The 12,116-nt window shown below is 41.8% G+C and overlaps 1 protein-coding gene across 1 annotated transcript in view; it reads left to right on the forward strand.

Moving 5' to 3' along the window:
* Positions 1 to 12,116, forward strand: part of BRWD3 (bromodomain and WD repeat domain containing 3) — a 50,102-nt gene that overhangs the window by 28,451 nt on the left and 9,535 nt on the right. Inside the window, exons 19-36 of the mRNA XM_032124284.1 lie at positions 935 to 1,118; positions 1,570 to 1,663; positions 2,271 to 2,420; positions 3,896 to 3,972; positions 4,596 to 4,773; positions 5,548 to 5,664; positions 6,139 to 6,246; positions 7,301 to 7,425; positions 7,629 to 7,711; positions 8,141 to 8,252; positions 8,677 to 8,738; positions 8,824 to 8,979; positions 9,674 to 9,794; positions 10,290 to 10,415; positions 10,499 to 10,580; positions 11,130 to 11,186; positions 11,515 to 11,655; positions 11,873 to 12,025. Of these exons, the coding sequence (XP_031980175.1) occupies positions 935 to 1,118; positions 1,570 to 1,663; positions 2,271 to 2,420; positions 3,896 to 3,972; positions 4,596 to 4,773; positions 5,548 to 5,664; positions 6,139 to 6,246; positions 7,301 to 7,425; positions 7,629 to 7,711; positions 8,141 to 8,252; positions 8,677 to 8,738; positions 8,824 to 8,979; positions 9,674 to 9,794; positions 10,290 to 10,415; positions 10,499 to 10,580; positions 11,130 to 11,186; positions 11,515 to 11,655; positions 11,873 to 12,025 (2,126 nt within the window). The remainder of the gene's footprint in view (positions 1 to 934; positions 1,119 to 1,569; positions 1,664 to 2,270; positions 2,421 to 3,895; positions 3,973 to 4,595; positions 4,774 to 5,547; positions 5,665 to 6,138; positions 6,247 to 7,300; positions 7,426 to 7,628; positions 7,712 to 8,140; positions 8,253 to 8,676; positions 8,739 to 8,823; positions 8,980 to 9,673; positions 9,795 to 10,289; positions 10,416 to 10,498; positions 10,581 to 11,129; positions 11,187 to 11,514; positions 11,656 to 11,872; positions 12,026 to 12,116) is intronic.

A 12,116-nucleotide genomic window follows, 5' to 3' on the forward strand; every position in this document is an offset into this window, starting at 1 on the left:
CCCAGGACTGTGCTGCAAGTCAGCCGGAGCCTTGGGAGAATTCACAGCTGCTAATAAATCACTTGTAGGTTAAGTGACTGATTACATGTGTTTGAAGTAGATTTCCTGGCAAAGCCCATTAGGATTTGGATTTGGAATTGCTTGTGTTTCAATTCAAGAAGGAGTAAGAAAAATATCAGGGAAGTACAGGAAAATGCATTTTTGCTTTGATCTAAGTTGATATGTCAAAAAGGTTGCCTAAAAGGCAGCTTCAGGTCACACAAAGTCTTTCCTGCCGCTTAGGATACGTTGATGTTTTGTACAGCCCCAGTTCCCAGTTTTATTTGTGTGTCCCTGTAGCTGTGTAAAGGAATTTCCAGATATGACTAGTGTGGAAATTAAAGCAGTTGCCTTCTAGATCTTGCATTGATCAATGACTTTGCCGCATGAACTGCCCATTTGAGTGAGTTAATTAGACTATATATAAAGTATTTAAATAGCCAGATATTTTTATATAGCTTTGCACAACCATAAATGCAATATTTTCATGTGATTTACTGTATTTAAGCCTATGGGAATTGTGTCGATAAGTAAGGACAATGATTGCAGTGATTCCATTATTACCAAACTTTGTTTATCGATCTTTGTGCCGTCCTTAAGCTTTAAATTGTGGATGGGATACAGGAAAGGAGTTGTTCCCTTTGAGGGTGGGGAGGCCCTGGCACAGGGTGCCCAGAGAAGCTGTGGCTGCCCCTGGATCCCTGGAAGTGTCCAAGGCCAGGTTGGACGGGGCTTGGAGCAACCTGGGATAGTGGAAGGTGTCCCATGGCAGGGGGTGGAACTGTTTGATCTCTAAGGTCCCTCCTAACCCAACCATCCTGTGACTCCATGGTTTTATTGATAGTTCATGGAAGTGAAGAAGCTCTTTCTCTCTCTCTCTTTCTTCCTCCCCCAGCTCTGCGCAGCCCGGGCTTGGACGTTGCCTCCCCGCCCAACGTGGGGCTGCGCAGGAGCGGGCAGATCGAGGGCGTGCGCCAGATGCACCACAACGCGCCCCGCAGCCAGATGGCCACCGAGAGGGACCTCATGGCCTGGAGCAGGAGGGTGGTGGTCAACGAGCTTCCTCCAGGCATCAGCAAGTAAGAGGCTAAGTGGGACAAGGGATTGAATAGTGTAATGTGTCTGATCCTTCCGTGCTCCTGGAATGGTTTTTCAGTGATGCATCAGCTTTGGGGCTTGGTTGGTCGGGTTGTTTGGAATATTAGGATCAGAATGGAGCGTTGAGAATGGTAATTCCTTCTTTTCACAATTCAGTCTTTCTTCAGTAGTTCAAATACTGCATTTCCCTCCAGCTTTGTCTAAAAAAGGCTTGACAATAATTTTAATACATTGGAAAATAATTGTGGATGCTCAGCTGACAAGTTTGCTTCCTTAGCTTGTGATTCCAGGAGTGAATGGATGGATGCTGCTAGGGGGATTTGTGCATGGATTTCTTAGAGCAAGACAAATATTTTAATGCTTATATTAATGAGGCTGTTGAGTTACATGATGATTTAATGAACATAATGTGTGTTTGTTATGTATAATTAGGGTCCAGGAAGAATGTCGAGCTGCCAAAGGTGAAATAGAAATCAGTTTATACACTGCTGACAAGAAGAGAAAGCCATCCCACACCTTACAACGGGTGAGTTAATGCCCTGGAAGAGAAAACCTGGGTAGGAAGCAGTTCTGAGCACGGAACAACAAAAATAAGACCAACAGAAAACCCCAAACCAATTTTATTGAATTATTTAGAAGATCAGTAGTCCTAATTGTTTCTCTGGCTCACTGTCTTCCTTCTGTAATTGTGATTTCGCTGTCTATAACATCCAAATATTGGTAAATCTCTATCCTTGAGGCTTCAGTGGTGGGAAGATGCTGAGAAAGGAAAAGAGCAGAGCCACAGTGGGTTTTCAGTTTGACTTGTGGAAAGTAGAGGTGCCAAACTTTTACAAGGGGCTGGATTTATCTTATGCAGATTCTGCAGGAATTTTGTAGAAAAAAAATGGTGTTTTCAGTCATTTCCTTTTCAAAGACTGCTACTTTATAAAGTAGAATTATTATTGAACCAAAAATCCACACCTGAACATCCACAATGTGTCAGAGATATTATCTAATTCTACAATGATTTCCTACTGCTCAGTTGTACCGGAGGTGCCACACTCAGTCACTGTAACCAGGCACCTTTTAACTGTGTAACTCATGAGTAACTCCCTGCTCTGTCCCTGTTTGTGCTCCTGTCCCCGTGGCAGAGCGAATTCCAGGCGGGAGGCGGCCGCTCCCTGCGCAGGAACCAGCGGAAGCGGCAGCACGCATACCAGACGCGCTCCACCATCGAGCACAGCCAGCAGGGAGCCAGCCAGAACCCCTGTGCACGCCACGAGTCCGACAGCTCCTCTGAGGTCTGAGCTCCCAGCAACCTCCAACAGCTCCCCTGTTCCCAAAGTGTCCACTGTAGGGAGGAAATTCGTGCAGCCGAAGCTCAGCTGGAGCTGGAGCTGCCGGGACTGGAGGGGACAGTAAAATGAGGTTTTTCAAATGTATTCATGGCAAAAGGCAGGGTAAAAATAACATTGGCCAGTTCCAGGATGGGGATGGTCACCTCACAAACAGGGACAGGGACAGGACAGAGGGATTTAACTCATCCTTTGCCTCTGTCTTCAACACAGATGATGGAGCAAGGGGGTCCCAGTGCTCTAAGCTGGAGGGCCGTGACTGACAACGATAAACTCCCAGTCAACCCTGAACTTGTGTGGGATCTGCTGCTCCAGCTGGATCCCTGCAACTTGATGGGCCTGAGAGAATTCATCCAAGAATCCTCAAATTGCTTCTGATGTCATCACGAAGCCTCTCTTGATGATTTTTGATCAGTCTTGGGAATCCAGAGAGGTCATGGCAGTGACAGGACCCAGGGAACAGCTGGAGCAGTGCCAGGGGAGGGTCAGGCTGGAGATCAGGAAAGGGTTCTTCCCCCCAGAGGGTGCTGGGCACTGCCCAGGCTCCCCAGGGAATGGGCACGGCCCCGAGGCTGCCAGAGCTCCAGGAGCCTGGACACCGCTCCCAGGGGTGCACAGGGTGGGGTTGTTGGGGTGTCCGTGCAGGGCCAGGAGCTGGACTCTGATCCTTGTGGGTCCCTTCCAACTAAGGATATTCTGTGATTCTCCATGTGGGAAGAAACGCTGGGGTCACTGAGTCCAGATCTGGGATTTGTGGTGTTCCTGTGGCATGTTGGTCTTGGAGAGTGAAGGATCATTTACCTGAATGCCAGGACAGTGTTCAAAAGTAGCTTAAAACAGCTCCTGTATTTTTGGAAACCTGAAACATTCTCAAGTAAATTTAACTGGGTTGTGTTAAACCACTTGCTATTTTGGGATTTCATACAGCACATGGATTCTAGGTCAGCACTTTGATTTCATTTTGCAGTGCTTTGATTTCATCTACATCTGTAGACTGCTGTTGAAAGAGATTGAGTATTGGTATTAATCATTGATTTTGGCAAGGGAAGAACTTAAAATATACCAGATTAAATATAACTTGTTCTCCTTAAGGAGGAGACTGAACATTGTTGCTTTGTAAATGCATTGGAAGTACAGAACAGCTCAAAAAGCTGGGCCCTGAGCATTAAACTTGTTAATCAAACATTTAAATAAGAATTCATTCTATAGTTCTGATATAATTAAAATTCACATTTGTTTCTATAGGAGCTATATAAGGATATATTATAATATTAATTAAGGAAGAAACTGTGGACTTATTTATTTAAAGCTAAACCAGCCCTTAAATACAGAGCTTTCCTCAGGTGACACAACTCCCTTGCAAACAAAGCTGATACATTTTACCCTTGGCCCCAAAGTGAATCCTGGTGTTTTCACTACAGGAAGATGAGACTGTTGGCACAAGTGATGCATCCATGGATGATCCTGTGGCAGCCTGGCAGAGTGAAAGCAGTTCCAGGTACCTCCACTGGGCTCTGAATTGGTAACACTGCTTTATTGTGGGATTGAAGTAAGACAGTTGATATTGAGATACTCAGACTTCATTTTGAAAACTGATTTTTAGCCAGTTCTTCATGAGCCATTTTATATTGTGATTTTTTTTCTGTTCTTTTTATTTTCAAAGTCAAAAACAATTTTGAAAGACATTTATAAAAAAATGTTGTCTTTAATTAAGAGCTACTTTAAAAAATCAATGCCAGTTTGCCATATAAATCCTGTACGTGTGTTATGTGGTATTAAAGAAGTCAGAACTGGATTTCTAGGGAAGTGCTCTAGTTCTTCAAATGTTTTATGCATTTTTTGCTGCCAGTTCTTATGGAGTCAGTCTGTGAATCAGTGAGATAATGAGAATTGATACCAGCCATAGATGTAGTTTTACTGTGAGTTTCAACTTGATAAAATAATTTACTGAAATCACCAATCAGAGAGCACTTGGTTTCCTTTAAATTCACACGATAACAAAATTTTGTGCTAATCCTGAGCAGAACCAGGAGAGCAAGTTGAATGTTTGGACTTTCCAATCCACTGTGAGAAAACTGAAGTTTTCTGTTCTCTTTCTTACAACATTTTTATTATCTACAGTGATTCATCAAGTGAATATTCAGACTGGACAGCAGATGCTGGGATTAATCTGCAGCCTCCAAAGAGACAAACCAGGCAGGCAGCTCGGAAAATCTGTAGTAGTTCTGAAGATGAAAATACGAAGGGAACAAAAGGGCTGGAGCCAAAGCGAAGGAAACTTAAACAGCCAAGGAAAAAGGTCAGCAAGTGTAATTCCTAGTGTCTTTTTTACTTTATGAATATGAATTTAGGATTTAGTGGTTGTTTTCAAAGTAAAATTTTTCATAAATGGGTATAGAGTAAAAAAAAAAAAATTAGAGAGAGCACAGTAAATGTGGTACCAGTGGTACCAAGAAATTTTATTGTTTGTTTAATTGTGCTTCCATGCTTCCCACAGGTGATTCTCCATTACAAATGCCATTTTTTCCTCCCAGATTTATGTTCTTCGCTACAGTCAGGTTTACTCCAGGGTGGTTTTGTTGTAAAATTATAATGCATCTGTATTTTATTGGCATGGTCAGATTTCTTTTTCCTGTTTGTTTTTTTTTAAAGATATTTAGAATATTTATAAAAATACAATTTATTTCTTTATTATCATAGAACCACGGACTGGGTTGGAGGGCTCTTAAAGATCATCTCATCCCACCCTCCTGCCACGGGCATTTTAATGATTTATGAATGTTTTAAGGCATTTTAATGATTTATGAAGGTTTTAATTTTCAATTATATTTATAACAAACCTATCTTATTCTCTACTATTTAGTGGAGATTTTGGGAAGGATGACACTCCACAATTTGCTTTTCCTTGTATCTTATCTGCAGTACCTGCTGCATGATGAGTTTTCCATGTGTTCTGCCGTAGTAATTAACTGTATTCTGAATATTGGATTTTGATTGCATTCTAAATATAATGCAATATATTTAACTTCTGTATGTAACTTACCTGTATTAACTCCTGATGTGCTGTGTTTAGAAGGCCAGTGGGCTGCTGTCCCTGGAAGGGGAGCCCAGTGAGGAGTGGCTGGCTCCACAGTGGATCCTGGACACCATTCCCCGCCGCTCGCCCTTCGTCCCCCAGATGGGAGATGAGGTACTGCCCTCAGCAATTCCCACATTCCCAGGGAATCCGCAGCTCAGCTTGCTTAGGACTGTTCTACCCAGCAATATTTGCAGGGAATTGTGCTCAGGACAGGCCGAATTTTGATAACTTTGGTAATTCCCAGACAGTTTGTTGATAACAGATCCACGTCCTGCGTCCCTTTTTCTGCTCGGGTAACTTGGGATTAGCAGGAAGAATTGGTTGTGCATCTTCACCTGCACGTATCTTAATGATCTCAGTTTTAAAGCACAGAGCAGGTGCCAGTTTGGGGGCTGATATAAATATTTTTAACTGGAATAGTGGTCTATGATGAAATGAATCAGTGTGCAATGTGTTCTGAAAGGGATAAAACCTGGTATAGAATGAACAGGAAGAGCGCTATCAGTAAAATAGTTTTCTCTATTTTTCTCTTTTCATTTTCTCTTTTTTTTCTCTCTTAATTTTCTCTTTTTTTTCTCTTTTAAGATCATTTACTTTAGGCAAGGCCATGAAGCTTATGTGAGGGCAGTGAGGAAAGCCAAAATTTACAGCATTAACATGCAAAAACAACCATGGAACAAAATGGAACTCAGGGTAAGTTCAAGAAATACTTCAAAGAGCTGAATGTCTCTGTAATGTTAAACTGACGTGAAAAACCAGCATGAAAAATGTAAAGAAAGCATTACTTCAAAATGTTAATATCGAAGTTTTAATTTTAAATATTAAAGTTAGTTTTTATTAGCACAAAGTCTTTACATCTGTTCACTTCCTGGTTTTGGACTTGATTCTCAGGGGTCTCTTTCAACACAAATTATTTTCTTAAACACTGAATTCATTCAGAAGCCAGCACTGCCGAGCTGGTTGTGGTTCTCTCAGCACTCTACAGTGACCTGAGCATTTGGGTTCTGTTTCTTGTTTTTAATGTTGTGGTAAGAAGTAAGAAATCATGGTGTAAACACCTAAATGTGTGCAGGAGTTCTCTTAAATGCTGGATCTTGCTTTGCATGAGTTCCCGATACTTAATCCACAGGGTTGACAGATTTTTTCCTGCTTTCCTCGGATTTCATATCAAGAGAAGAGCCCATATATGTCCTCATATTCACTGAACCATGCCAGTGGTTCTATTAATGAAAATAATTACTTTACTGGGAAAACACCCAGTTACCAGTCCCAGGGATTCAGTGATTCCAGCTGCAATTTTCCAAGGCATCATCAGTTTGTGAGGAAAAGGAAATAGCTCTTCACTTAGGATGGGCTTTGACAGGACATGAACATAAAGGCTATTGTGGAATTTCTGTTTTCAGAGGAAGAATTTCCTTTTTTCCCCCTGTGCAAGAGTGAGGGGTCTTGGGGTAGGTCAGGGAGAGCCTTTGGTGTGCTTAGAACTGGGTTTGTTCCCTTAGAATTTTCTTAAATAATTTGTGGGAATCATGTTCACATACCTACCAAGGGAATGAGCTTCTTCATTTTTCTTTTTGAGGTGACAGTGATTGATTTTAGTATTTGAAAAAGAAAAATTAATGGGTGAAATTACCTGTGCTGTCGAGTGGAAACATATTTGGAGTTTATTAATATGTTTCACTTTAAAATGGATATTTTTGTTGTTGGCAAGTTAAAATAATGCTGTTCCATGCTTCTTGCTAACTAGGAACAAGAATTTGTGAAGACTGTAGGAATTAAATATGAAGTTGGGCCTCCCACACTCTGCTGCTTGAAGCTTGCATTCCTGGATCCAATCACAGGCAAAATGACAGGAGAATCCTTTTCCATAAAGTAAGTCACTGGAATGCTGATGACATTCTTCAAGGGCTTTCCGTGCTGTGTAGAAGCTTCCCCCTCCTCCTTTCTTATTTCCTGTGCAAGGCATGATGATGGCAGTAATGATTATCCCAAATGCTTGGAATCTGAGGACTGTGTAGTTCATCTAGAACTGTATTTCTGGGTAATAATAATTTTTTTGGTCTTATTTCCTGAAGGTACCACGATATGCCAGATGTTATTGATTTCCTTGTGCTGCATCAGTTTTATAATGAAGCCAAAGAGAGGAACTGGCAAATAGGTGAGTATTTTTTCCCCATTTCCATGTGTTTTGCACCAGTTCTGCAGCTGTTTAATGGGATACAGTGTCTTTATTACACGACAGAAAGGACTATGCACACGTGATATTGTAAAGATTATTGGAAACCTTAGTTTGATGTTTGCTGCAATTCCTGTAGCAAAAAAAAAAAAGAGAAATGAGAGAAACTGTTGCAAGGGCTATGATAGCAGGAGAATCTCCTGATCTGTTGGGATCTGAGGCATGAGGCAGCTGTGAGTAATTCCCAGAGATGTGCAAGTCCTGCCCTGAGGGGAAGGGCTCAACTCCTGTAGTGCAAAATGTAAGGATGGAATTAGGGCATTCACAAAAGATGGAGTTGATTCTCTAAAAGGAAATATTTAGCAATTTTTGATGTTGTTCTTTTGCTGAATGCAATGTCTGCCCTTCCAGGGGATAGATTTCGCAGTATAATTGATGATGCCTGGTGGTTTGGGACTGTGGAGAGTCAGCAGCCTTTCCAGGCAGAATATCCTGATAGTTCCTTCCAGTGCTACAGTGTCCAGTGAGTATTTCCATGTCCTGGGGCTCCTACACAACTCAGAGAACTTGAAAAATAGGATCAAGAACCTCAAGAACTAGAATCCCTTTTTCCATTTAAATACATACCCAGACACTTTATTTACTTATTTAATTTAATATTCACTTATTGTACTTTTTATTTGTTACTTACTTTCTATTTATTTTAGAATATTTAGAATATTTACTTAATTTTAATATTTACTTATTTAGTTTTTGAATTTATTCCTAAAGCAACACTTCTGGTGTAAACAATAGTGCAGTGACTCTATAGGAGATACAAGAGAATAATAGGGAGTTGGAATGGCTTATTCCTAACAGGAGTGACCTTTTGGGTCAAATCTGGTAAAGAAAAGGTGTATCTTTATATTCAGCTCTAACTTGTGTATTTGCATGTATTTTTTTAATAGCTGGGACAACAATGAAAGAGAGAGGATGAGTCCATGGGACATGGAACCGATCCCAGAAGGAAGTAAGTGTGTGTGGGATTCCTGTCCCTGTACAAAGCAAACAGCTTTGGGGCCCTGGATTTACTCTCTGGAATTGTTCCTCTCCAGCTGCGTATCCGGAGGAGGTCGGGGCTGGAGTTCCTGTGACCCCAGAGGAGCTGACAGCTCTTCTCTACAAACCCCAGGAAGGAGAATGGGGGGCCCATTCCAGAGATGAAGAATGTGAACGAGTAATCCGAGGGATTGAGCAGCTTCTTTCCCTTGGTATGTCTGGAGAGAAAAGGGGGAAGGATTAAGAATATCAGGGTGGTGGCACAGGATTGAGAAGTAGATGGGATGGAGTGCTGGGATTTGGTGGGGAGTATTTGAAGTGTGCTCAACTAAATTACTGAAAAGAGCCTTTTAAATTTCGTATTTCAGTTTCCAAGCTATATTCCCTTTTTTTCTGGAGCTTCACCTGATTTCTTCCAATGGGGCTTCCTAGTGGGTCATATCTAAGTGTTAAAGAACAAAACATTGAACTAAACCCCTCAAAACCAACAAACGAATCCTCACTAAATACCCTCACCTCCAAATTCCTTGTAACTGGTTTGAAGCCATTTAAGAGCACACTGTAATTTAAATTCTGCCTCTGTTCACACCCAGGACATGTCTGTGTTCTTACTTTATGGTTCCTGTTGTAGTATTCCTATTGTAAGTGCATATGCCACGTTCCTTTCAGTCAGATTTGGCTGCTGGCACACAAGTCTCAGATATGATACCTAAACCAAAAGTGCTTTTTCGAGAGTAGGAATAGATGACACAAGAGGAAGAACCCTGCCCTGTGGGTAATGACATTCTCAGCTGTAGGTCTGTGTTGCTTTTGCTGAATTCTTAGAAACCCCAGAAACCATTAAAAGGAATATTGGTATAACATCCCTTGGAGGCATCTAAATTACTGTGGTCTTTTGTCTTGCAGACATTTCTAATCCCTTTGCTGTTCCAGTGGACCTTAGTGCCTATCCCATGTATTGCACTGTCGTTGCTTATCCAACTGACCTCACCACGATCAGGAGGAGGCTTGAAAACCGGTTTTATAGGTGAGTTTGGGTTTGTAGCTGATATTTATTACAGCCGCATGGAGGACAGTGTGGAGCTGAATGCTGTGTAAACTGCATAACATCAGATTGGCCTTGGGCAAAGTGAGTCTTCCTGAGCAATGAATTCTTCTGGCCACGTTGTTAAGGCAAAAGCTGCCATAGCTGGATCTGGAGTATTGGTTTAACACCCTGAGCCTTGCTCTGTGTTGGAGGCAGAGCATGTTTGCTTTGTTTCCATCCCTCCTGCCTTTGAACAGGGGCTTTGCTTGTGTTGCAGTTGCCAGAATAATGCTGGAAAACTGGAAATCTCAGTTTTTCCAGTTAATTTGGGAATAAATAATGTCCTGCTCTTCTTTTCCCCTCTGAGGACCACCTGTTTCTCCTTGATCTGAATTCCTAATTCCTTTTTTTACCAAAGAATCCTACTGAATGTGGAAGAAAAATAACATACACCTTCCTCTCCATGCCACTCCTTTCATTTTGTGTATTTTTCAGGAGAATCTCTGCCCTGATGTGGGAGGTAAGATACATTGAACATAATGCCAGGACTTTCAACGAGCCAGACAGCCCCATAGTCAAAGCAGCCAAAATTGTGACAGACGTCCTGCTCCGCTTCATTGGGTGAGTTTGGACCTCACAGACCCCACAGCTCCAATTCCTGAGATCCTTCATTGTGTACCTTGGTTTTTGTCACTGTCCTGCAGAGATCAGAGCTGTACTGATATATTAGAAATCTACAACAAGGTGAAAGCAGAAGACCTGAGCAGTACTGATGAGGAAGAGGAGGTAAGATCATTTCCTTTCCTTTTAAAATTCAGCACATGAAAGAAATTTTGCTTTTTGTCGAGTCTTTATTTAATGGGTAATTGCACGGAGTTTTGGAGATGAGGCTGTTTAGGCTCACCTGGGACAATAAGCTCCCTGAAGTAAAAATGCTTCTTGGAACTGCCTGTCTTTAGTCTTCTCTCAGCACATGATGTTTTGTTAGAAGGATGAGTAATGAGGGGAACGGGGAAGTGGAGCTGTTACTCAGTCAGAAGGACAACAGCTCTCCATTGTCAGCCAGGCAGCAGAGCTGTTTCCTTATGTAATTCTGTGTCATTTCCCATCAGTTGATCCCTGGAGTGAAATGTCAGGTAGAATCCAGGTTAGATATCACTGCCTTGAGCCGTTTCTCTCTCCTTACACCTTCTCCCCTTCAGTGCAGTTTGAAATGTGCTGTAGTTCCTGTTGCCAAGTGCCCTGTGGTTGTTGTTGGCTGGGTTTTAACCCTTTTTTCCGTGGCTGAGGGTGCATCCAGACCTGCCTGTGTGTGATCATTCCCTTTGCCTTTAGGTGGCAGAAGTAGATGTGGATTCAGACGCTCCAGGCACTTCCTCTGGGAAAAGACGAGTGAGTCAACTTTCTGCTTTGGTCATTTTTTGAAAAACCTTATTTTAAAAAAATATCTCCAGCAGTCAGGTTTCAATGCAGCTAATCAAAATAGCAAGGCTGGAGCTGAAATATGGCAGCTTCTCATGTGTCTGAGTGTTATATATGACCAAAAAAGGCAAATTTGTCTAATTTGCACATTGCTGTGCCATCAGCTCTGCTTTCATCTTCCTGGATTTCTGTTTTTAATTGGGGAATGCTTTGAATCAGAGCACTGGGAAATTAATAGGAACTTCAAGTGAATAATGTGAATATTCTGATAAAATCTGCAATACCTGTTTCCCTGCAGGTGAGACGAAGAGTGAAGAGGCAGCCCATGAAAGCCAGTGCTGATGCTTGGAAGGAGCAGTGCCAGCAGCTCTTAAACCTGATTTATGAACGAGAGGACTCAGAGCCTTTCAGGCAGCCTGTTGATCTCTTCTCTTACCCTGTAAGTGCAGCTTCCACATCCAGAATTGTTCCTCCTTTGGCAGGGCATCCATGCTGGGCATGGCTTTGTCCTCTCCCTTTATGAGCTGATGTTTTCAGGGAATTATTGCAACAACTCTCAAAGTAAAATAATGACTTGAGCCACTGGATGAACACTGAGGTGATTTTAGTGCTGTAGGATTTGAGAGCTTTGATTTTTTTCTTGTGTGTTCTCACAGGATTATCGAGATATTGTAGACACTCCCATGGACTTCAGCACTGTGAAAGAAACCTTGGAAGCAGGAAACTACACCAGTCCTTTGGAATTCTACAAAGATATTCGCTTAATATTCTGCAACTCTAAAGCTTACACTCCTAATAAAAAGTCTCGTGTAAGTAATAAATTTTAAAGCCTTTTTTTTAGAAAGACCTTGGGCCTACATGAATAAAACACATGAAATGAGGTCTGAAGAGCAAAGCGCT

The sequence above is a fragment of the Corvus moneduloides genome, chromosome 14, assembly GCF_009650955.1.
Source record: "Corvus moneduloides isolate bCorMon1 chromosome 14, bCorMon1.pri, whole genome shotgun sequence".
Lineage (NCBI taxonomy): Eukaryota > Metazoa > Chordata > Aves > Passeriformes > Corvidae > Corvus > Corvus moneduloides.